The sequence below is a fragment of the Neodiprion lecontei genome, chromosome 6, assembly GCF_021901455.1.
Source record: "Neodiprion lecontei isolate iyNeoLeco1 chromosome 6, iyNeoLeco1.1, whole genome shotgun sequence".
Taxonomy (NCBI): Eukaryota; Metazoa; Arthropoda; class Insecta; order Hymenoptera; family Diprionidae; genus Neodiprion; species Neodiprion lecontei.
This window is the reverse complement of record NC_060265.1, coordinates 24346792-24372252: the sequence shown is the minus strand read 5'-3', so window position 1 is coordinate 24372252 and position 25461 is coordinate 24346792. Positions and strand designations below refer to the sequence as shown.

Genomic DNA, 25461 nt, shown 5'->3' with positions numbered 1-25461 from the left:
CCAAAATTATACGACTGACTGTATCTGTAGTGTGAACATCAGGGTGGTCGTTAATTTTCAACATATACTTCTCACCTCCTAGAAACGATAAATAACGACGGTAAAACAGTGCATGTATTATTTCAGATTCTTAGCTTGATTGGAAAGCGTGTTGAAAAGAGGAAATGTTGAATGTTTGAGTGTATAATTGATTTATTGTCAAATGCGTGGAGAGTACCCACGACGAGAATATATGCAGTAGGAAAAGGAGGAGAGAGGTGAATTTAGATGCTGGCCGAAAGGTAGATGATTTGAAAATTCAAGTTTTAGTTAGTATAATATAAATTTTATTAGACGACAACAAGTAATTGTCGAGCTTCTTGCTTTCGTAGGTACCAAAAATTTTGATCATTTTCAAAATAGCGGTGTCTTAATTTCAGATTATTCAAATACAGATCTATGTGATATTTTTCTTTGAATGTATCAGATCGAGTGAAAAAAAAAACAATGAAATTCTGGTGAGGCAGATCCGAGAAGTTAATTGCAGCGAGTTTGTAGCCGTCCTATTTTACGGTGACTTGTGAAATTTCACAACCTGCATATTTTCCGGCCTTCGAATTTGTGACAACGAGTCCATGAAAATTGATAACAGATCTTTGTCAATGTCTTTTACTCGTGTAAAAGTTATGAATTAGCGAAATACTTATACACGTAATATAATATGTCACACGATGTATTATGCAGTATTTTGTATCCCTGTGTGAAAAGAAATTTACGTTTTTTTAACGTTCCTTGATAGTATTTCATTACATATCGCGTATTGTGTACGAATACACTCGGTTCGTTAACACGCAGGCATGTATGTGTATGCATATCTATTATCTATGTATGGCGGGATGGCATAACTTAAGGATGCGCTAGATTATGTAAACCAATAAAACGAATGTTAAGCTGGAAAAATGATCTTTGAACAATGCGTCGGAGGCACGTGAGATGAGCAATTGAATCCACGTCTTATGTTCGAATTCAGCACCGGGTGAACTTGAGTTCACTGGCATGTTCTCTGCGCGACGTAGGATATCTACTGCCACTATGACTGAAACCAGCAGGAACGTATCTGCCGACATGTCGATGATTGACATTCAATATCTCATCTAGTACGGCCTACTGCAAAGTAAGCCAATAAATATGATTAAAAAAACGCAGAGTTGGAAAGTTAGACAAGGCATAGACTCATAAAGATAGACTGAGCACTAGATAAGAACCATTGATACTTGGTTAGGAACATAGAGGTATTGTCGACGTCTTTCTGACTTCGTCTATATAGGTCAGTAAAGGAGGTCAGGATCGTTTGGTGTTGGCGGTGGTGGAGAGGAAAGAATTTTTTTGTTGATATTTGTATTGGGCATTGCACGTAGAATCGCGCTGATTGCGGTATTTTCACATTAGTAATGCGAAGGTTTTGATAATAGTCAAAATCAATGACATTTTACTCGATTCTTCCTTTGTAGTCACTTATCATATTGCTTTTCTTATTTCCGACGTAAGATTTCGACCCTATGCATTTAAAGCACCGCTTCACGAGTGTTCTCGCGCATGACATGGCGTGAACTAAATAATCCATTTTTATACAAGCAAGAACTCGCGCGCTTCGCAAATACGACTGTGGAAAAAATCATACTGATATATCGTAGCTGAAACTATAGTGATACACCGATACAATTGTGAGATTGCAGAGCGCTAAGCCAACAAGTGAACAAAAAATTCAACAGTCAGATAGGGCTAGTGTCACGCACTAATTGTAAGAATAATACTCGATCTCTCTTTGCTATACGATATGATTTAAGACGCTCTACTCTCAAATCTACATGTTAGTTGTCATCGTTTTACGCGATATCTTGTATCCATATTTATGACACATGTTGATTAATTTATTTATTTATTTTCCTTACGTGATTCTGTTTTTATTTATACATTTTTTTTTCGCAACCTATTTACAGTTGATTTTAAATTATAGAGCCAGGTTTGTTGTTTTGCGACGAGGAGGGTTTTCTTATTTTTGTTTATATTATAAATTTCTAGATCTGATATTAGTAATAACTTTATGAATGAATGAATAATCTATAATTAAACACTCTTTAAACTATTTTTATACATTTTTGTAGGTTTTTGTTTATTTTTCTATTTTATTTCGTTTCCTAATATCTACAAAACGTTACTAGTTGTAAATTCGGATCGTTTGGATATCCTGGAATTATTTATTCTATACCTGATGTAAGTCATTTAACACTAGAACTACCGATATTGAGATGAATGTACACGAAACCAGTGAAAACGACTGGTCTTTATAAAATATCTAATAATAACAAATTTTCATATCATATTGATATAAATATGGTCTATTATTACATATGTTTAAGGATTAGTCATTTTGACTGGTATGGTAGTTCTAGTGTTAAGGAATCTATGAATGCCGGGCCGAAATCTGTTCTATAGATGATAGAGTTCATGCTTTTACCGGGCCCTTTCATATTACGTCCAGCAATCCCATGCTGTCGAACAATGGTAGAAGTCTAGTCATCACCTTACGATACGATTTTCCCTTATAGGCCGGATTCTCATATTTTCCATTCAACGATATCATTTCCTCTATACTTTGGACATTGCTTTTGTCGACCAAAACAATCGGCAATATGGTGAACGTTGCAATGGCCTCGCAGAAAGCGCGCTTCCTCAACACATCCTGCAGGTCGTTGAAGCTCGGTGGCTCCGTGGTGCACTTCAGTTGAGTCATGGTATCGGTTAGCGTATGGTGGTATTCGCGTAAAATCGATTCGCGATGATGGATCCGAGTTTCTTCAGACGGGCTGGTACCAAAAAAGTACAGGATGTCCGTTGCCGGAGAACCGTAGTGGCAAATTTGAAAGTCCACCTGCAATTGAGATAACAACGAATCGTTATTCTGTACATTAAATGCCATCCTAGTTACATTGTTTGCGTTATTTTTGCCTCGTCTGTTTAAGTGCGATCGAAACCTGTGCGCAGGTCACGTTTGCTCCGTGAAACCGCTCGATTGTTATTCACCAAAGTAAGCCTTGATTCGACAGAAATACTCCACGAGTCACGAATGATAAATAATTCGAATAATTCTAATCACCAAACTTTTCATTGTGGCATGATATATTTTACGACGTAAACCTCAAATTGAAATACATACACGAGTATTGTGCAAGCCTTTTATTTACTTAACTTACCTTACCCAGCCAAAGCGCACCTTTGATTAGAGTCAATATTTGGAGTTCAGTTTAGAATTTTGTACTCACGAATATCTGATCAACCACCTTCTGCCTTTCGTCGTAGCGAAACAGCATATTGTTCACCCAGAAATCTCCGTGGTTGATGACGTTGAAATCATCTTTTCGAAAAAGCATAACTTCGCATGCTTTTTCATAGACAATTTCAGATAACTTGGAAATTTTTTCAGAAATCCTACATAACAGTTGTGATATTTTTGTTATAATAAGTCAAATCGAATAATCTTTACTTCCAGGGGATGTCTGGTTTTTTTTTACCTTGGACTGAGTTCAATCCATTTTGCAACCTCTTCTGCTAGGGTTTTTGTGCTCGCTCTGATGAATTCAACCATCGCCGATGGGCGATCTTTGTGAAACATTCCTCTGGTGTACTTTGACACAGCCTTGAGATCCTTGAATTCAGAAGGTGCAAAATACCGGTGTTATGTAGCGAAGACAAGAAAGTAGTCCAAGCAGTTATGTCATTGATGTGATGTATAAAATGTTGGAACTACGACGTACACTAGGTTATAAAATAAACATTAAAAGGCTTCGACACAGAAAAATTTCGAAACGTGAAAAATTTTTGACGCAGAAAAAAAATCCGTCAATGGATGTTGCTTTTCATAATCACAGATAAACTTACTCACCTTTTCCGCGAGAGCCACCGAACTCGCGTGAAAAATGGCTAAATTCCGAATCGCGAGTAAACAGTGGTCCAGATCAAGACCTGCCTGACGATCCGCCATTCTGAATCCGGCGGGTGCAAGGTCTTCGACTATCAGATGCACGGGTTTTTCATACTCGACATGCAGACACCGTGCCGCTAATGTCGCAGTCTTGCCCGCCTTGGTAAGAATCCGCTGCATAATTGGCAGGGTTTCTGACATCATTGACATTTCCACCGCGAAAAGTCCAGCCTCCGATACCTGTTTGGGGACAGGAAATTATGAGTAAGGATAATCATATTCGACAAGTTAACGATTCCGAGGATTCTTCAAAGAGGGACCTCGATGAAATTCAAAACTCTTAGATCTTTGATTGAGTGTTTCTGAAATCTTCACTATCTGTGTCGGACCATGAAATTATAGTACCACGTAAATTTGAGCTTGACGAATCTGGTGATTTGAAAGTTATGTATCTTCTTCTGAGACTTCTTTGAAACGTTGCTCGCGGATTAACTTTACACGTAGAAGGCTATAATTTGTTTGTCGAAACACTTACTAATATCAACTCAATGTATTGGAACGGATATTTTGATATTTGTTTCGCAAGGCATTTAGTTCATTACTTCAATGGATTGAATTTTCTTCTTTTGTCATGTTTAACAAAAATTTCACCATAGTCACCCCCCAACTTGAAGGTCAAACTTTTTACTTCACTACCATTTCCTCCCACGAACCGCTCTGAGGTGCTAGTTTCGCAATTAGAGACCTCGTCTCCGTAAGTTCGCGGCCTTCCGATATCCGTGAAAGCACCAGGGTAATGCGATGCATGTCGCTCGTATAATTGTCACCCTTGGCCGTGGCTGGCTTCACGGTCATGCTGGTCACCTCGACGGAATCATCTTTCTCAGCCTTTCGTAAGACCGCTTGCACGTAAGACGAGTTCAGCCACGTCGGTACGTCCATCCTTACGGTTAAAATACCAATGTGGATCTTCGATATAACTTCAGATTCCACTCGTCGATGGTAAACAATTTCCGCTAGGAAAAAATCTTGTAGTTAACCTTCGGAAATGAACGGTCTGGCATTATTCAGACAAATCAGCGATCATTTAGATGTTGTTTCTAATTGTAAGTCACCTTCCCAGTTTTTTCTCCTGAATTCTCAGTGTTACATTTATTCGAATATTAGTTAAAAGAAAAAAAGGCTGAGACTCACAAACTTCCCGTGTAATACACATGCGATAGCTTTAGTTTCGCAATTCTTGTCACGAAAGCCTTCATACAAACGTAGCTTACCTTCGTAGCGTTGTGAATGTTTCTTCAATACAAAGCGTAATGTAGAGAATTAAAAGAGAAGAGGATGGGACCCACTTGATAAGTAAGATTGTTGACACTTGACAGAAAATCCGTCGACAGGAGAAGAGTGTTAACACGGTATTTGAGTTGTCAATGCATTGTACTGAAGCTGCGCGTAGCCTTTTTGCCATATTTATATAACTCCATTCGCACGTCTGCTGTAATCATGTGCCATGCGTAATTTACAGCCGCATTGTCATGTAGCAGGTAATATGAAACCGCCAGAGTCTCTTGTCAAATATGTAATTAGTATTTCTGTTTCCTGGTTGGTTGAAAACGTATATGGTTGAGATACTGAACAGGGACAATAATACGAATTAATAATTAAGAGTCCCGCCATATATCATCTAAATCTGTGATACGCTTTTGTGATTTTCTTGTTATTTGTACTGGATCCGCAACAATAGTTTTCAAATGTCGATCTACCGTCCATGGCCGTGCTAAGCTGTCAACTTCACTTTATTTACGGCAATTTGCTGTTCTTTGGAAGACTGCCACACTTGGTGCTTCTGATCTTCAAGGATGACGTGAACCACAGTCTTTGTAAACTTCAGATATAACGTACATTTCGCATCCAGGTACACTGATTTTTTTTCAATCCTGATACTCATGCAGTGGAATATTGTGTCAATGTTAACAAAGCGATATAATTATTCCGCTGAAGAGTAGTTTATGTCTGATCGTGATATTTTCCTTCAAGTCTTTCATACGAACCGCTTCAATCGCTCACAAATTTCACCGTAAATTTAAACACTCACACCAATGCGATGTCAATTAAGCGCACGCGAGTGCGGAGCAGAGAACACGACAGAAATATTTGAGGTAAATGCGGGCTTTCTGCATAATTGGCATGAAACGAAGTGACGGTTCTTTTGATCTCAAGGAAGAACGAAACGCAATCACAAAAGTAATACTGCTTTTAAAAACGTGAGTTGAATTCTATTTTACATATACGTTTGGGTAAATAATCATAGAAAAAAAAACTAATGAGAAGGAATTGCAAAAAAGATTTATTCAACACACATAATTAGGAACACATAATATTTCACGAATGTAGAAATACGAATTTACGGCTCACACGTTAGGTACAGAAAATGGAATGCGACTTTTTCCAATTCGTTCCATGTTAGCGACTAAACCGTTTTGTAAAATCCACCTACAGTTTTTTACACACACATTTGTGTTGGCATTGTAGTGAGTTTCGCTGATTTTCAGTACTGTGATGTAATTGTACCGTGATATATTTAGGTATGCCAGCATCCAGTAATTATTGTGTGTGTGATAGACGTGGTTGCGTGATTAGCTTCTTACGAAAAAATTATTAATTCAGTATTCCAAAATTATACGAATGCCTGTAATAATACATGCACACCTGAGTTAATCTTTGCACGACTTGAATTCGATCTGAGCTATACTAATTATAATACCTGGAATTAATTTTCCAAGCTCATACAAATAGTCCAGCCCAAGGCCAGAGGTTAGAGAAATCAAATCTCTACCATATCTTATTCTTACCCTCATCCTTCCATTTCTAAATCATTCATATCGATCGAAACCAGTTATCATAGCTACGATTGACATTTTTTTTTTTTACATGTTTGATTTGTGTTTAGTTGCATTTTATTATCTAGCGTGCGGTTCGATGTATGCAATGTGTGCCGACTCGTCATGGAATCATTAGGATTGATTCGTCTTTTCTTAATTAAAGCTTTTATTCAAGGTATGCAGGAGTTTCCGATAATCGCTGCGAACCCTTAAACGTCCAATATCCCCATACTATCGTACAACGGTAAAATTCTAGTCATGATTTTCCTGTACGTCTTACCACGATAACGTGGGTTATCAAATTCTTCACCAGCTTCTATCATTTCTTCTAAATTTAATTCTCCCCCTTCTTCGAGAACAACATCTGCTAATACTGTAGTACTGGCAATCAGTTCGAAAAAAACTCGTTTTTCCAATACTGCTTGTAGGTTATCGAAGCTGAGTACTGCCGTCTTGCACCTTAGTTTGGACATTGTGGTGGTTAAGGTGGTGTGATATTCGCGTATAAGTAAATCGCGATGCTGAACTCGGACATTGTCGGATATATTTGCGCCAAAAAAGTGAAGGTCTTCCGCCGGTGAGCCCCAATGACATAATTGAAAATCCACCTGTAATTGACGTGACAAAACTGATCACAATGTATTGGTGTAACATCAGTTCTTCCTTTTTTCAAGAAGATATGACCAAGAGATGGATAGAGGTCTGACGTACCTGCATGCAAATCAGAATAGTGCATTATCAGCTGAATATTACGTGTAAAACGATAGAGTATAACTTGAATTTACTTACAAATATCTGCTCTATCGGCTTCTGTTGTTCATCATAACGAAACATCATGTTTTTCACCCACATATCGCCGTGATTGAGAACATTAAAATCATCCTCACGATAAAGAGACACCTCGCATGCCTTCTCATACGTAACATCCGATAGCTTACGAAGTTTTTCTGGAATTCTGAGGATCACGTATTGGATTATTCGATAATAAAAATAACGTCCTGCTTTGGACAAATGATACCGATTTAATTTAAATTACTCTGATTGTGAACGATTACCGTGGATTTAGCTCAGGCCAACTCGTTGTCTCTTTTGCAAGGGATTTTATGTTTCCATTGGTGAGAATCTTCATCTCGATTGGTCGATCCTTGTGAAACATTCCCTTCTTGTACTTGTCAAATACCTTCAGATCCTGAATTTGAAATATGCGAAGAAATTTCATTATAAAGCTTGCGGTGATTCGTGAATATACTAAATTTATAACGAGTATTTGAAATTATTCTTCTCGAAAATGACCTTTCATTATAAAAAATACTCGTATTGCATGGAGGGCAGATTATCCTCCAACCTTTTCTCTGAGCGCAATCGAAGAAGCGTGAAATCTAGCGAGATTTCGAATAGCGAGTACAGAGTGGTTTAGGTCCAGGCCTAATTCGTGTTGAGCCATTTTGAATCCATTTGGAGCCAGGTCCTCGATGATTATGTGAGTTGGTTTCTCAGTCTGAAGATACAAACACCGTGCACCCAGAGTTTCCTTGGAAAATGTTCCGAGGATTTCCTGCATCTTGGGCAGCGTAACCGACATCATAGACAATTCGATGTCGAAAATTCCCATATTTATCATCTGCACAGTTAATTAAGTAATAGTGAACGAAAGCAATCTTTTCGAAATTATACTGATTCGTGATGTTTGGATGGTTACCCATTCTTTTCGAATGTCCTGTGGGGCGACTTTCACTATGATGGAACGCATTTCCTGAATTCGACGACCATTCTGATCTCGGGAAAATTCTACACAGACACGATGCATATCGCTGGTATAATTATCCCCTTTAGCCGTCGCTGGTTTCACTGAGATTTCGAAAACCTCGATGGATTCGTCCCTTTCATGATTTCGCAAAACTTTTTGCATGTAAGACGCGTCAAGCCAATCCGGGTTCTCCAACGCCATAGATGAGTACTGTGAATACTTGTTCTGCTTCTAAGTACTGTTACCATTCACGATTCAAACTCTTGATAGTTGAGTGTATACCCTGGGTTGTGATCTGTTCTGTTTATCATGAAATTTTGCGGAGTGCAATTCGAAAAATACAGATAATAGCAATCGAATATTACGGAGTATATCAGCTCGTCGGCTACTCGTTTGTGTTTGCGTTAATCGTTTTATAAAATTCTTGACCGAGACGAGAAAAATGGGCAGGTTTAATTTAACACGAAACTAACTTCCGCATACGCAACTATAATTATATACTTGACGCAGCACAAATGGATAGAAAATAGCCACGATTCGGTAGGATTACGATATTCGTGTCTCACTGAGTTGTAACTGAGGCGCGCAATGTACGTTGTACGCTATCTACTTGGGACTTTTTTTACCAGTTCTTATATAACGTCAAGTTTAATCTACACATACGTGTCGGCTCAGCTGCGTGCTGTATAATTTACCACCTCTCGTCATCGTAATTGAGCATAAGTGCTTTAAATAAAGGTTTGAATAAAGATCTACCATGGAATGCTCCCACCACTCATACCATTACAATCTGCTCCGCCCCTTATCGTAAAAACCTGAGTAGTCTAGTATTTTTCAAAATACATAAAATACTGTACGATGCACATGACAACCCATAGATTCTAAGGCTTAACGTTTATTTCCTACTTTTCAAATAACACGTACTCCAGCCTAAGGTTGTATAATTCATAGAGATCCGTTACTCAAATCCAGTTTGCGACTTTGGGCTCCCATGATGATCTTACCATGAAGCTGAGTCTGTAAAAATACGGTACCACGGTGCGAAATACACAATGGTCGATATGTTCAAATCGCGTCGTACTTGGTTTTTTTAATCAATAAAACTTTAGTATACAATGGAATTCAAAGGCAACAAAGAAGTTCTCCAATTAACGGGAATACCATGCAACATATCCTTAGAATTTCACAGTTATAAATCAAGAAGTCCCGTGCTGTCGTAGAGTGGTAGACGTCTGGTCATCACTTTCCGGTACGACTCTCCCTGGTAAGCCGGGTTTTCAAATTTCTCATCGGAATATAATATTTCGTCGATGCATTTTGCTTCGCTCTTGTCGATCAGTACAAGTGGCAATATTGTAAAGGACGCGATCACTTCGTAGAAAGCGTTCTTCCGTAATATGTCCTGCATATCGTCAAAACTCGGCGGTTTCGTGCTGCATTCAAGTTTAGCCATAATATCGGTCAGTGTGACTAAATACTCGCGTGTAATAAATTCTCGGTGCTGCATTAGCACGTCAATACTAGGACTTGTGCCAAAAAAGTAGAGCAGGTCTACTGCTGGAGAGCCGTAGTGACAAGTTTGAAAGTCCACCTGCGATTCAGGAAATGAAACGAATTTTTATTAATCAAAAATAAGATCCGCAAGTAATAAACTTACAAATTTATAGTCAATGGGTTTCTGATGGTCGTCATAGCGAAATAGCATATTATTTATCCAGAAATCTGCGTGATTGAGGACGTTGAAGTCATCCTCTTTAATGCGAGTCACTTCGCATGCTTTTTCATAGATAACATCGGAGAGCTTCGAGATTTTTTCAGAAATCCTGTGTAATAAATGCCTATATTATAACAGACTACAGTCGATTGATTTTTCGGATCTTTATCCCATGCGTAAGTCATGATTTTGTTATTAGCTGTAAAGTGAAATTAAGCTTTTTCATTACCCCGGACTTAGTTCTGGCCATGTCGCCGTCTGTTTCGCAAGGGTCTTGGTCCCTGACTTGAAAAAGTCAACTAATGTCAAACTGTGATCTTTGTGGAACATTCCTCTGGTGTACTTTTTCACCGCCGTGGGTTCCTTAAATTCATAAAATGTAAGAAAATAATATCTCGAACTGAATGATGAATAACAAGACACAGACAGTTAATTTAAACACAGTAATTTATCTCTACAACATATCGTTTACCTCAGATTTACCATACTTTACGTCAATCATATACCAAATAAATTTTCACTATCAAGTTTTGATGCTATGTATTAAATTGTCAGATAAATGTTTATAAGATTCGCCATGAGAAATTTTTCGTTCATGAAATATCCTGTGTCATAATAAATATGCGATTGTACCTTTTCCGCGAGAGCTATCGAGCTCGCGTGAAAAGCACCTAGATTCCGAATCGCGACCAAGCAGTGGTTCAAATCTAAACCTGCTTCGCGTTCGGCCATTTGAAAGCCTGCGGTCGTCAGGTCTTCGATGATCAGATGTATGGGATCTTCGTGTTGGGCGTAGAGACATTTTGCAGATAGCGACGTGCTCATACCGAGATGCGCTAAAGACTTGTTCATCAGCGGCAAAGTTTCCGACATCATTGACATTTCCACGTCAAAAAATCCAACATACATATCCTTGGAAGATTTAACAAAAAATAAATATACAAAGAATCTCCAATAATTTTATGTTTGCAATTCCAATTGTAAGACAATGTTTCACGCGATTACCTCGTCCTCGGGTATGCTCTCGGGTAGAACTTTTGCTATAAGCGACGTCGTCTTCTTGATCTTGTGTCCTTTCTGAATTCGAGAAAATACTACGCCGATGCGATGCATGATGCTCGAATAATTGTCACCCTTGACCGTGGCTGGCTTTACGGTTATCCCGGAAACCTCGATGGATTCGTCTTGTTCAGCATTCCGTAAGATCTTTTGCACGTAACACGCGTCAAGCCAAACCGGGCATTCTATCGCCATAGCTAGTGACCGAAAACACCCGCTCCGCTCTTGGTTCGCTGTCGTTAAAGACTCCGAATGTTTTGAAATTTGATCGTCAACACAGGAACGTGATTTCTTTTATTACATAAATGACGGTATGAACGAAGTTCAGTTGTCGGAGCAAAAATTATGGTGTAAATGACTTCACGCACTGTACCGATGTATCAACTCGATGCTCGCTAGCTTCTGTTTGTATTATTCGATGAAATTTTTACTCTAACAAGACAATGGAAGAACCGTTTGAGCAAAAGACCAGCTTTCGCATTTAGTTCAATTACGCACGAGAAATTCCGAATGAAATACCTAATGTCGGAAATATCAGAGTTACATTGTTTTCTGTGTTGAATGTGTGCTGAATATGCAGAATGTACCGTATTCACTAAGCGCTTGCAGCTTCTGTGTCGTCTTTATATAACGTCAGCCCAATTTCATCTATACATACAAGTTTGTCGTGTGTCGAGCTATTTATTACAGCCATGTTATCACGATTGGACACAAGTGTTGTATAGTTGGGTTGATGACCGTTTATACCCACATAATTCATGCAGCGTTGCCGGTCTTTATGGAATCAATATTTGTACAGCGAATCGTTTATCAAATTACTCAAAAAATCAGTAGGTGCACTGTATAATGCGAATGTTTCGTATCGTTTCAACTCACTTGCTGCAACTCGTAGATTCGTCGACCGAACGTATAAGTGCCGTACAATTTCTATCATAAGTCCGGATTATACTGCTGAGCAGGCCAGCAAAAGGGGAAATTAAATGCCTACATCCTGTACTGATTGGCCACACAGGAGCTTGACGGATATTGGTGGTATGGGTAGAAGCATAACCATCATTGTTGATATTCGGTACACGATGTTTATTGCAGATCAGGTTAAATTAATTATCGTTCGTCAGTTACTGGAAAGTATGTATGTCAACTTTGTATCAAAAATCGCCAGTTTTATCCATGAGGTAATCGTTCATAGACCGAGGAAAAAACACTTCGACTAGTTTGCGATCCGTTTGGCGAGTCAAATCATTCTCTTACCAATGACACGTCGTTAAATATGATAAACTTTTTTTGCTACCTTGTACAGAATCATCCGAACATAAATATGCAGTATAAAGTTTATATAGTAATACTTTCTAGCCAGCTGAAACTATTCGTCCGAACTTAATGCCTTTCTTACATCGATTGAAGAAAGTGCAGTTATATGAGAGATGGGATTACTATACCTATGTATAATAAAAAGCTCGCTTTTGTGTTTCTCCCATAAGCTGTGACTGATGCTCGTTTTCTGCGCATTGCATGACGGCTTTACCGTACGGGACTGATCAGCGGATTGTAGAAGATACTCGGGAAAGGTAGGAGGTTGCAACGCTGCAAGTAGTCAGGTGTACGTTATTATGCAAGTTATGTGGCCATGCTTACAGTATGATAAATAAAACTTTCATTTCACATTTTCTTTATTAAAAAAAAGATCTGAAGTTACAATACGCTCCGAAAAAATCTTTACTCCTCGCGCTTTATAGAATGACCGGTTGACATGTGTTCAGAGGACTTCACAACGATCCATAAAGATAGCTATACATCCAACAGCCCCATGTCGTTGTATAGCGGTAGAAGTCTAGTCATTACCTTTCGATAAGATTTCTTCTGGTAGGCGGGGTTGTCATATTTTTCATCTGACGACGCTAAATCGTCCAAGCTTTTCACTTTGCTTTTGTCAACGAGAACAAGTGGCAATAACGTGAAAGCTATTACCACCTCGTATAAAGCACGTTTCCTCAACATTTCCAGCAAAGTATCGAAGTTTGGCGCTTCCGTGCTGCATTCAAGTTTAGCCATTGTATGTGTTAGCGTAACGTGGTACTTGAGCAAAATAAATTCACGATGATGCATTCGAACTTCGTCGGACGGGCTGGTGCCAAAAAAGAAGAGAATGTCTTCTGCTGGTGAGTCATGATGCGATATTTGAAAATCCACCTACAATTTTGATGAATGCAAATTGTGTTTTTACCACATAAGAAACTTGTATCATTCTGTAAACGGCAATCAGATCCAGGTTATTGAAGATAAAGCAATGGAATGCCAAGAAGTAAACGTGGTCAAGCTATGTGTATGAATTCCACTTGTCATAATAGAAAATACGTGTGATAAATACGTCGACTTGGTACGCATATGCATTCGAGAACACAAAAGCAACTGCGTAGGAATTTGTTCAAGATCTTATAGACTTCATTTTATCCACACACAAACGTAAAGGACAATAAGTTGTAAGTCTAGTAATAGAACTCGAATATAACACTCTTGATGAACCATTGTTGCCGAAGTAGATTAATTGATTATAACAATTTCCAAGGTCCCTACAACTCCATTCAAAATTTTTTCCACTCACACGTGTTATTCTTGTCAATTAGGTTTCATAATTAAAGAATTTCCAAAAAGTTAACCATCACGATAATACCATACATACAAAATAATTCTCAACTCCATAAATTCCCACTATTGGTGATTTCGAATGATGCGTTCAACGTTTTGTAAACTTACAAGACGATCATTCATATATACTCACAAGCATAAGATCTACGGGTTTTCCTTGTTCGTCGTAGCAAAACATCATATTGTTCACACGGAAATCCCCATGGTTAAGGACGTTGAAATCATCCTGCTTATACTTATCCTCTTTCAAACGTGAGTTCGGACAACTTCACAAGTTTTTCCAAAATCCTGTGTTAAAAATACAACTCATAGTCAAGATGTATAAGTAAAATTGTTCTATACTGAACAAGATTGACAGTAAAATCTGTTTGAATTATTACCGAGGATTAAGCTCATGCCACTTGGCTGTTTTATCCGCAAGGGATTTCACAACCATGTCATAAAATTTCATTATAAAAGAAGGCGGTTCCTTATACAGCATTCCTTTTTTATACTCCATTAATATCTTCAGATCCTACAATAATAAATATAAGAATTCGAGTTTTGTAAGCATTACAAAATGCAACCGACTGACTCATTATCGAAAATTCTACGAAACTTGTTTAGACTTTCCAAAATAATTCACGTAAATCTCAGTGCGTATAATTTTAACAGTCGTTGATTGATTAGTAAAAAAATTGTATCGAAGCACTAAAGAAATTTGTGAAGCACTTTAACCTCGCACTTTGCTAGGGTTCACTACGCTACACTGCTGGTAAGTCTAAACCTGCAATCCGATAAAAATGTCCGATCATCAGTGTAAGTCAGTGCTATTGAAACTTGGTAATAAGTATCTCGATCAGTTAGTACCAACGAAAATTCGGCAGTCCGTTATTTACTCTCCCGTCTTGCTGTGGACTAGTTTACGAATTTTTTCACTGCATAGAAACGACTAACAATAAGTCTGTACATTTAATAAAGTGAAGGAAAGATAATTACATTGTGCAAATAAAACAATGAGTACATTTTCGCATTATAACTGTCGTGCATCAGTGCGAATCGTGTGAAAATTCCTTACAGATATTTCAAAGACGTATTATTGAGCTAGATCTGCATGACATGAACATCATCACTACTCCTCGTTATAAGAGAATCGCAGTTATGTATACGAGTTCGGTGTCTAAGCACGTATGATTCAACGTAATCGCTTGTTCGCTTATAACGAGGAGTCCGCGCCAGAGTTGGTAGAGCTCAGGTACAAGGATGGAATGTGGGCAGCTGTAAAACTCGCTCAACCGAAACGCAGGGGAAATTCTCTTATAACAAGGACTTTTGTAACGAGATGGTATTGTGCTCAAAATTATTTATGAGATCAAACATGGTGGCGTCGGTGTAAATTACAAAAATCAATGCGAAGGATACACTCTTAACCGACCAAGCTTTGGATGATTATTTGACATCCTGTACTCTTTGGTAGAGCGGACCACTTCAAAACCAATTGCAACTGTATTCGGATTATGACAATTTTCAACAACATACGTATAACAAAACAAACCCTTACGACTTGCTCCAAGTTCATGCACACACTCAGAAATGCACGAGTGCATCCCGTAAACTTGACTCATGTTTTTAGTAATTAGGTGAAGCTAAAATTATGCTCTAATTATTTCTCTTGTCATTGCATTTGTTGTGAGAAAGCGAGCCATACGTAACCGCAGGCGAGTGCTGTAAATAAAAAGCAAGTCTACCAACTGCGGTGATGCTCTAACTGTGCGCTAGTTATTTAGCTTCGATTCTACGACAATTTCCACCGCCTGAAAATTGTGAAGCACCATTTCGCGCCAAGTAGATTGACATGAGTATCATGCGTACCCGCTGTATATCTGTATACAGAACTTACAGAACTTACTAACCGTAGTGCTTTTCTTGGTCGCCTTTCAAACTAATGTCAAAAAAGTTCACTCACACATACGCACACACGTGGTCGGCCCTATGTGGCGTGACGATCGGTAACTACGCGATGGCAAGAATCCAGCTATAGTCTCATAAAGGTCGAGCGCGTGGTCCTTAACAGCCTGCTTGAAACTTGCCTTGAATGACAGCACTGGCCTGGACGTCGTTCGTGCTCTTCACTGAACTGTAATGGAACTTCAACGCTCACTGTATGGCTCGATATACGGCTGGCTGTCCGGATAAAAAAATAACAGTGAGGTGAAGTCTTGTCTCTCTCGGATCGGTACAGTCTTTCGAAAAGCTAATATACCGGAAATCAGTGCGACTTTCGCATCAGTTTTCTTTTGTAAATCAATGGCATTACATTTTTTCTCGGTTTGTCCCGTGCATGCGCAATAGCTAGCTAGTAGAAAGAGACAGCACTTCACCCCGACCTTCGGCTTCGGCTTCGGCCACCTTCGGCCAAAAAAAGCACTTTCGGTCGCATCTCCGGCTTTGGACAAAAATCATCCGAAGGCTTGGCCGGAGTCGAAGTTTCATATCAGCCACCGAAGACGGACGAACTTGTGGAAACGCGCGCGAGTTGCGTGCCGTGCTGGGTACTGTTATCTTATTTCATTTGAATAAAGAGATAAATATATAAATCATACCGAGTACTTATTTTTGTTGCTACCATCATGCATGATACCAAATAATTCCTACACAATTAATATAGAATTTCTTACTAATGTTAAACCTTTGGCTTTGGCCGAAATCTGACCTTCGGTCGGACACCATCTCCGACCTATCTCTCTCCGGTATCCCCACCAACGCAGTGAGCGTTCTAGCATTATTATCTCATGCATGCAAACTTATCTTACGATGCAGCCCTGCAAACTGAGGCCTGGCTTCCGACTTGTCGAGGGGCGTCTCTCGATTAATTGGGATCAAGCTACTTTCTGAATGTAAACTGTGTGGTACGCTGGACCTTGGCGGGAGAAGTCGAGGAAATAACGGCGTTGCTGCAATGTATCCAAGCCAATGATAGATAAGTGCTTGCTGCATTTATTGAAAAATATTATTATAACTAATTGATAATAACTGATTAGATATTTTATGCCACGTTTCTATTTTTATATGCGGAGTCACATATTCATGCAAACATGTGTTGCAGCTTTACTGATTGTTCGCAACTCAGGCAACTTCGCATATCGTCACTAATTGTAAGTTATGCATCGTCGGGTGCTTATCATTTCTACATTTATGTTGATATTCGGACCTTCGAGCTGGTTTATCGGTGACGATTCAATGACCTCAATGTTTTATTTCACACGTGTCACGTGGTCTCATTTGTGTTGACATGATTCAGGAGTTTCAATTTCTTTAAATGCAAAAAGGGATACATTACATGTCGATATTCTGTTTTAATTGTAAAATGTACAGTGGATTTGAAACGTCTTTACACATCCAATAATCCTAAGCTATCGTACAGTGGCAGAACCCTGATCATGATTTCCTTGTACGACTTTCTATGGTAACCCGAATGACTGCTTTTATCCACTGAACCCGCGATCTTTGAAATGTCGAGGTCCGTTCCTTTTTCAATTGAAACAATCGGCAGTGATATCATGTTGGCAATCACTTCCAAAAAAGCTCGTTTCTTCAACGCCTCTTGGAGATTTTCAAAGCTCGGTACTTTCGTACTGCAATTCATATTCCTCATGGCAACGGCCAACGAGGCGTGATACTCGTGTAGAAGCAATTCTCGGTGTAAAACTCGGACATCGTCACTCGGACTTGTACCAATAAAATATAAAATATCGTTTGCTGGTGAGCCACGGTGACATATTTGGAAATCCACCTATAATTTACAAATGAAAATAAATTCTTATCCTCATAATGTGATTACAGCTCATAAAAAAATCCAAATACTCTTTACCTTGTATAATATAGCGAAACAAAATGTGAATGTAAATGTTTGTCTTTAAAGTTGATGAGAACTCGCTTATGTGGAAAATTAACCGACCGTGTTCTTTGTATACTCTCACTCGCTAAGTTATAATGACGGTCGTAAATGCAGGGGATATTATTAAAAAATATCTGATAACTAATAAATGCCTATAATAAGCAGCGGCGTAAATGGCATGTCGAACTCAAATTAAAACCGTTATTGTAAAGCACACACGAAGTCCACTTACGAATATACAATTAACAGGTACACGCCGTTCGTCGTAGACGAACATCATATTGTTTATCCAAAAATCTCCGTGGTTGAGAACAGTAAATTCGTCTTCTCGAAAGTGGGCAGCTTCGCATCCCTTGGCGAATACGACGTCTGATAGTTTCATAATTTTCTCCGAAATCCTGAAATGAGAAAAAAATTATTTACCATTTAGCATTGGCAAAAACCAATTAATTTTCCGGCGATTAAGCCGTAGGTATCATTTGATGGAATTCATTCGAATTATTACCTTGGACTCAATTCGTGCCAATAAGGTGTTACATTAGCAAGGGATTTTACACATGCTTTAAGGTAAGTAATCAGTAAAGGAGTCTGGTTCTCGCGAAATATCCCCTTGTTGTATGTCGCAAGCGCGTCGGGATCCTTGAGTGAATACAATATGTGAGTGAAATGATTAATTACAATATGATATAATATAAATTAACAGAGATTGTGAACTTGCACGATGCGACTGATTAGGACAGACACGCGTTCACCTTTTCTACGAGTGCAACTGAAGCTGCGTGAAATCTGGCCAGATTTCGAATCGCTACTAAGCAGTGGTCTAGATCGAGACCTTTTTCGCGATCAGCCATCGTGAATCCTTTAGGTGCCAGATCTTCAACTATCATATGAGTTGGCTTCTCGTACTGATAGTACAGACATTCTGCACCCAATTGCGGCAACGATGCTTTTGATAAGACTTCGTTCATTTTCGGCAATGTGACCGACATCATCGATAGCTCGGTATAGAAAACTTCCAATTCCTCTATCTAATTGGTACGGTAAATGGCCGTAAGAAAAAGCACGCTCATATAAAATTGAGTGAATAATTATTAGTAGACTTTTACCAATTCCGCTAAAGAGGTGCCTTCGAATGTAGTTTTCACTATAATTGATTTTTCCCCTCCAACTTTTCGTCCACCTTGGATCCGCAAAAATTTAAATGTCACACGATACATAGCACTCAAATAATTGTCTCCTTTCGCGGTCGCGGGTTTTACGGTGATATCAGAAACCTCGATCGATTCGTCATTTTCAGTCTTTCGTAGAACCTTCTGCACATAAGATGCGTTGAGCCAGATCGGGATTTCTGTCGCCATGGTTAAGCCCACAAATATCCAATTGTAGAATACACGGTAAATAAAACTGCACACTAGAATAATGTGCAGCAGATTCCGAAAATATGTGCAGAATTGATCTTGCTTGACGAGTAAAACTTTACTGTGCGTAGGCTCTAAAATTTCGCATACAATTCACTTCTGATCACTGTGTGAATTTCTTGGTTGGAAAAACAATGGTAATGAGATAGGAAGAAACAAGAAGAGAAGCGAACTTAATTCAGCAAAAAGCTAACTTCCACTCGTCGCGAAAGTAAGAATACCGTGTTGAGTATACGGAGTTGTACGTTATTTATATCGTATCTATAGCAAATGTCTCGCATTTATAAATAGCGATAAAAAATGCGTGAATTTATGCACCACGGATACACTCGTATTACACCGTCGTACGTTTCAATTTCCGTAAGCTTGCCTGCTAGTATATGAACACCGAATACTCATAGGGTAGATGTGTCGAGCACTGCAATCATCTTCTTGTCTTATTGGTAATCTCAAGAGCGGTTGGGTGATTACCGTCAAAGTCAAACGAAATTTATTACCTTTCATCTCAGTTTACTCTATGAAAATGAATCTGTGTAAATTCAATCATATATCAACATACCGGCTTTGCAGCTACTTAACCACGTTACATGTACCATTGCAGAACGCCTGTGTTCAAGGCATTACGCTCGAGTTGCTTTACCTGCACTGCAGAATCAGCATGTTAAGAGATCGGTAAATTCAAGCGCGTGTCATTGCCTCAGCCATTCAGTCTGTATTGTTTTCTACATTTTTTATGTTCATAGTATTTATACATTACAAAGAAATTAACAATTGTCTAAAGTTTTTACGCGTCCAGTAAGCCCATACTGTCGTACAACGGCAAAAGTCTGGTCATGATCTTGAGGTACGACTTTCCACGGTAGCTTGGGTTATTATATTCCTCCTGGAAAATCAACCTGGGATTCAGAACTATATTTTAATTCTTGTAATCTAACATTACTTGTTTCATAGTACGGAGTGACGCTGTCTTGATTCTTATGAGAACACAATAAAATAACATGGCCGCGCACTGTCGTTGCAAGCCGCTTCGACAGTTTAAACATATGTGAATAGTACTTTACAGTTTAACCTGACACGCGTATGTCCTTAAGTACACACAGAGGTATGCATAGAAATTTGCCCAAAGTTGGATACGATAAATTTACATGTGATCCCTCAATTACTTAAGTCCAATCGCAAAACCTACCGCTCGCACTCTTATCTGATACCGTACCATTATTTGAGTAAAAATAATTATAGTACCTCTAATGCGTTAAAGCCACTTACGAATATTTGGTCGACAGGCTCTTGCCGTTCATTGTACTTGAACATCATATTGTTTACCCAGAAATCTCCGTGGTTAAGAACGTGAAAATCATCCTCGCCAATGGAGTTAGCCTCGCATGCCTTGTCATAGACGACTTTGGATAGCTTATTAATTTTCTCTACAATTCTGTTTTAGGGAAAAACAAAGCACCGACAAAAATTAAAATTCAAAATTTACATATGTATCCGAGTGATGCGGAGTTCAATTCCACCGTGTACCTCCTACCTTGGACTCATTGTCAGTTCCGGACAGTCAGCTATCGCACGTGCGAGATTCTTCATACCTATTCCATAGAACGTCCTCATCACAGGGTGTCGACCCTTGTGAAAAAGCCCTACTTCGTACTTTGCCAGTGCCTTCGGATCCTGAAGTTTGACGCACGCAAAAATATTTAATCAGACAAGGTAAACGTATATTGGAACCGATTGAAACGATCAGTACGGTTTACTTGGTACACTTAATTGGAATTTCTGGAAATGGAAATTTTTCGAAACGATGGTAGTACTATTTGAATACGTTTTCTTCAATTGAGCGATATTTCTCATACCGAATAAACAGTGATTCAGGTCTAAACCTGCTTGACGATTGACCATTCTGAAACCCTTGGGTGCCAAATCCTCAATGATTACACTGCTCGGATTCTCATGCTAAAAATGCAGACATCGAGCACCCAATAACGTTGAAGAAAACGGTGAGAGTAGTTTATTCATCTTTTGTAACGTTACAGACATCACTGTCTGCTCGGTATCAAATATTCGTGTCTCCGCAATCTATTCAACAGAATAAACAACTTGACCGATAGGAAAAAAGTGTAAAAATTGTAATCTGAGATATGACTTTCACTATGAGTGATGTTTTCTCCTGAATTCTGAGACCATTTTCTATTCGGGAATATTCCACCGCGATACGATACATATCGCTTGCACAATTGTCACCTGGCGCCGTTGCCGCTTTGATATTTATTCCAGATACCTCGATGGATTCGTCACTTTCAGCCTTTTGCAATACCTTTTGTACGTAACCTTCGTCAAGCCAATCAACGTTTTGCAATACCATGGTTTTTATGCCAAAGTACACCGCGGTATGATTACCGATTGTTATTGACGTTTATAATGACGATTATTACGATTACAATCGTTGATATGTCGACGATGACGTTTGATGCAGGTATACTTCTTATCGTTTAAAGTCACGGTAGAGGGTGCAGAAAATAAAATTGTTGCAATGCGATCAATTGCAATTCAACGAGTATATTCCGTAGCGATTTTTTCCAGTTCAAAATTACCACTTGCGTGTAATTTAGAAGCGTATGATAATTGAAAATTCCAAAGTGATTGTATTCTATCAACCTCGAACGCGCACTCTGCCAAGACCTTTTATAAATACTACGCAGCTCACGCTTTTCAACTATGGTTATAGACCAGCAGTAAGCTGGCACATTACCCCCACAACTAGCACTCTAGGCAACGTGTCATTGGACTATTTTATTCATGCAGTCACTCTTGAATCCAACCAGTGCCACGTGTAGAGGATGTTTTGTGCCCTAAGTTATTGTTTTCATATCGTACAAAAATTCCCAGCGTACGCAATAGTCGTCAAAACTTATCTCAAGACGGTAATTACATTCTCTAACGATTACTGACGATTTTTCTTAGTCTTTTTTACATAACGAGTTACGTAATAAATGGTATAGTATTCAAGCGAGCCGAAATGTGGATTTATAATTGAAAACCCTGACAACGTAACTTTCGTACGTGGCAACATCAATAATTCTAATGAGATGTTGACGCTATATTGTTTACGAAATATCGATCACTTTCAGCGCTATTGAAAATATTCAATTAGCTTAGATTGATACAGAATATCATTCCAAAAAAGCTTGTCGAGCTTTTATAAAATTTAGAGTGACATAATCACGCAATCATTGTTGAAAAACATGCGTAAAATTTTTTTTTTTTTTTTGTTCCAAAAAAACTAAACACTGAAATGCCTTAAAATTACTAGCGTATATATGAATTTGTCACTCACACTGAACTACAATATGTCGTTTGAATTAATTCGATTAGGAGCAATTGATTAGCATTTTACTGATATAAAAATTTGGTCCTCAGAAATATCTAATAGCAGGTAGATTTTTGTTCTTCCAAAAATCTCAAATTTTGGTTCAACTGTAAAAAAATATCTACAACGAAGAAAGTTTTATATCACTATATCACGCGATACACCTATTGGGTAATAGTTTATCGCTTTAAAAGAGTAAACGAACAACAAAAACTTCAACGCATCATGACAACAATTTCGGTCGGTTAAGAAATGTAAGTTAAAAAATCGTGCCGACACTTATAATGTGCATACATGGATCCTACTGATCTATTGGAATAACAGGAAATCTTAAAATAAATAGAGCTAATACATTTCCTTATTTGAATTTCACGAAGTGTACATCTTTTCCTTCCAAAAAGTCTGTGATTTTTCAATGTTTCTTATAACGTTCAGTAATACACTTCTCAGATATCTAGTAGTCCCATACTATCGTATAAAGGCAAAATTCTACTCATAATTCGTCTGTAGGCTTTTCCACGATAAGCTGGATTATCGTATTTTCCGTCGGCCCCACTTATTTTTGATATATCCACGTTGTTGCCTTTCTCGAGTACGACAATTGGCAGGACAACCGAAGAAGCGATTACTTCAAAAAAAGCTCGCTTTCTTAATAATTCTTGTAGAGCATCAAAGCTCGGCACTTCCGTTTTGCACTTCAGTTTGGTCATGGTGCTGGCTAATGAGGTGTGATACTCCCTCAGCAGTTGCTCGCGATTCTGATGTCGAATATCGTCCGACGGACTTGTGCCGAGAAAATAGAGAAGGTCTTCTGCCGGTGAGCCACGGTGGGATATTTGAAAATCCACCTACGATTTAAATGCACTTAACGTACAACGGATGACCGTGATTCAATTCTAATGGTGATCTCAATACCTCTCATTGGCTTATTATAATTCTCATCGTGAACTACAATAATAGCTAATCTGAATTAACTCACAAATATGTGATCCATGGGCTTTTGCCGTTCGTCGTAGCGGAACATCATATTGTTTACCCAGAAATCTCCGTGATTGAGGACGGTGAAATCATCTTCTCTTACAAGAGCTGCTTCGCATCCTTTTTCATACGTGTATTCGGACAACTTGAGAAGTTTCTCGGGAATTCTTTGCGACAGAAACAATGCGGGGTGGTGAAAAAATGTGAAAAAAAATGTGTCGTTACAAGAAAATGCTCGGTGGAATTCCTTTGAACTAAATACTACCTTGGATTTAGCTCTGGCCACTTGGCTGACTCCTCTGCAAGAGATTTCATACACGTGTTGAAAGCTGTGCTCGTCTCAGCTGGATTATCCTTATGAAGCATTCCCCTTTTGTACCTTGCCAGTGCCGTAGGATCCTTCAATTAGGTAAGTATAAAATTACGAAACGTAAACAAGTATACAGTCATAATTTAGGCGGCAAGTCAATCGAATATCAACACAATGAGCGATCACGCACATGTGAGACGAAAAATTCTCTCTTTCCTCCAAGCTTTATATGTATAGCAGATGTAGGTACCAAGGATTCTTCAAACTTTCAACGGAAATGAAATTATAATAATATATAATCAACTGCACTCTTACCTGTTCTCCAAATGCGACTGAACCAGCGTGAAACAAGCCAAGATTCCTAAGGGCAAGCAGACAGTGGTCCATATCAAGACCTTCTTGGCGAACAGCCATTCGGAAGCCTGCAGGTGCCAAATCATCGAGGAATACGTGAGTCGGTTTCTCGTACTGAACGTATAAGCATCTTGCGCTGAGCTTCGTCTTCGAAAATTTCGCAAGAATTTCGCTTATTCGCGGAAGTGTATCCGACATCATTGACAATTCCACGGCAAAGAATCCAGTTTCGTTAAGCTTTCGGTGCAATAAATAGCAGTGAATACAGGCATAGACACCGCGGAAGAGTGACGAAAAATAATTGTTGTTTGACAGTTACCATCCGCTCTCGAAACTCGTCCTGCGGTAGGAGTTTTAATATAAGAGACCTCTCCTCCTCGTTTCGTTGATCACCTTGACCTCGTGAAAATTCTACAGCGATTCGGTACATGTCGCTCATATAATTATCACCTTTAGCCGTTGCCGGTCGCACGGATATATCGGAAACTTCAATAGATTCGTCATTTTCAGCCTTTCGTAAAACCTTTTGGACGTAACATGCGTCCAGCCACGCAGGACTTTCCAACTCCATATCTATAGATGATAAAAACTCAGTTCTCTACCGTCATCGATATCAACGATAAGATAAATCGTGTTCGTGAGTAATCATTAGCAGTGAAATCATAACGACGATAACTGATTCTTTAAGACAACTGTCAACTTTTTAATATCGTACAAATACCTCGCTGAACAAGTGCTGTTTCAAAATAAAAATAAAAACAGACTTTGCTTTACTAAACTAGTTTTCAACTGTAAAAATGCAATAACCACAGCGTCATTAACGTAAGACACGCGGTTATGAAACAGCGCTATATTTCTCACCTATTAGCTCGAACTGCTCAGCGACGGTTTTATACTATACTAGCCTCGCGAGCTATGTTTGCAGCTATATATACCGGTAAGCAAAATTCTCCCGTGCACACACAGACCGATCGTTGTCACGACACGAGATAAATCTCTGCACTCGTGATTGAGTAAAACTCAGCGCTGTGCTCTTTAGAGAATTCCCTACCATCCAGTATTTACGTCACTGTGACGGTGTCTCCCACTATTTCGACAGTAGCTCGATCCGCTCCTCTAATGCTATTTTCAGATAATTCTATAGGTTAGCT

The 25461-nt window shown here is 38.8% G+C and overlaps 8 protein-coding genes across 18 annotated transcripts in view; 1 reads left to right on the top strand and 7 right to left on the bottom strand.

Annotated features, from left to right (window-relative positions):
* Positions 1-25461, top strand: part of LOC107221612 (hemicentin-2) — a 302996-nt gene that overhangs the window by 145418 nt on the left and 132117 nt on the right. The gene's annotated exons all lie outside the window — the stretch shown is intronic.
* On the bottom strand, positions 1902-5414 carry LOC107221766. 3 transcript variants are annotated; one of them, XM_046743610.1, is made up of 6 exons: positions 5236-5414; positions 4658-5001; positions 3923-4201; positions 3552-3685; positions 3303-3468; positions 1902-2911 (listed from the first exon to the last, which is right to left on the bottom strand). In XM_046743610.1, exons 2-6 carry the CDS (start codon positions 4901-4903, stop codon positions 2507-2509), a joined length of 1230 nt encoding a protein of 409 aa, XP_046599566.1. In that variant the 5' UTR covers positions 4904-5001; positions 5236-5414; the 3' UTR covers positions 1902-2506. The 3 variants fall into 3 exon arrangements, with proteins under 3 accessions (XP_046599566.1, XP_046599565.1, XP_046599567.1); XM_046743609.1 differs by having other exon boundaries at positions 4658-4977; XM_046743611.1 differs by having other exon boundaries at positions 4658-4977; positions 5311-5406.
* On the bottom strand, positions 6290-9198 carry LOC107221756. The gene is made up of 5 exons (XM_015660880.2): positions 8540-9198; positions 8186-8461; positions 7896-8029; positions 7630-7795; positions 6290-7448 (listed from the first exon to the last, which is right to left on the bottom strand). Exons 1-5 carry the CDS (start codon positions 8786-8788, stop codon positions 7050-7052), a joined length of 1224 nt encoding a protein of 407 aa, XP_015516366.1. The 5' UTR covers positions 8789-9198; the 3' UTR covers positions 6290-7049.
* On the bottom strand, positions 9652-12273 carry LOC107221747. The gene is made up of 5 exons (XM_015660868.2): positions 11307-12273; positions 10935-11213; positions 10531-10664; positions 10245-10410; positions 9652-10178 (listed from the first exon to the last, which is right to left on the bottom strand). Exons 1-5 carry the CDS (start codon positions 11553-11555, stop codon positions 9777-9779), a joined length of 1230 nt encoding a protein of 409 aa, XP_015516354.1. The 5' UTR covers positions 11556-12273; the 3' UTR covers positions 9652-9776.
* Positions 13051-16003, bottom strand: LOC107221741. 3 transcript variants are annotated; one of them, XM_046743642.1, is made up of 4 exons: positions 15899-16003; positions 14387-14520; positions 14140-14294; positions 13051-13550 (listed from the first exon to the last, which is right to left on the bottom strand). In XM_046743642.1, exons 3-4 carry the CDS (start codon positions 14185-14187, stop codon positions 13149-13151), a joined length of 450 nt encoding a protein of 149 aa, XP_046599598.1. In that variant the 5' UTR covers positions 14188-14294; positions 14387-14520; positions 15899-16003; the 3' UTR covers positions 13051-13148. The 3 variants fall into 3 exon arrangements, with proteins under 3 accessions (XP_046599598.1, XP_046599599.1, XP_015516342.1); XM_046743643.1 differs by having other exon boundaries at positions 15952-15997; XM_015660856.2 differs by lacking the exon at positions 14387-14520.
* LOC124295110 lies at positions 17322-19455 on the bottom strand. Its single transcript, XM_046743613.1, has 5 exons — positions 18990-19455; positions 18636-18911; positions 18389-18522; positions 18116-18281; positions 17322-17778 (listed from the first exon to the last, which is right to left on the bottom strand). The coding sequence occupies exons 1-5, from the start codon at positions 19239-19241 to the stop codon at positions 17377-17379; spliced, it is 1230 nt and encodes a 409-aa protein (XP_046599569.1). The 5' UTR covers positions 19242-19455; the 3' UTR covers positions 17322-17376.
* Positions 19991-22779, bottom strand: LOC124295113. 2 transcript variants are annotated; one of them, XM_046743645.1, is made up of 4 exons: positions 21155-22779; positions 20833-21077; positions 20568-20733; positions 19991-20184 (listed from the first exon to the last, which is right to left on the bottom strand). In XM_046743645.1, the coding sequence occupies exons 2-4, from the start codon at positions 20910-20912 to the stop codon at positions 20086-20088; spliced, it is 345 nt and encodes a 114-aa protein (XP_046599601.1). In that variant the 5' UTR covers positions 20913-21077; positions 21155-22779; the 3' UTR covers positions 19991-20085. The 2 variants fall into 2 exon arrangements, with proteins under 2 accessions (XP_046599601.1, XP_046599600.1); XM_046743644.1 differs by having other exon boundaries at positions 20833-20972.
* On the bottom strand, positions 22924-25308 carry LOC107221733. 2 transcript variants are annotated; one of them, XM_015660843.2, is made up of 6 exons: positions 25172-25301; positions 24630-24883; positions 24272-24547; positions 23912-24045; positions 23648-23813; positions 22924-23516 (listed from the first exon to the last, which is right to left on the bottom strand). In XM_015660843.2, the coding sequence occupies exons 2-6, from the start codon at positions 24879-24881 to the stop codon at positions 23115-23117; spliced, it is 1230 nt and encodes a 409-aa protein (XP_015516329.2). In that variant the 5' UTR covers positions 24882-24883; positions 25172-25301; the 3' UTR covers positions 22924-23114. The 2 variants fall into 2 exon arrangements, with proteins under 2 accessions (XP_015516329.2, XP_046599562.1); XM_046743606.1 differs by having other exon boundaries at positions 23331-23532; positions 25172-25308.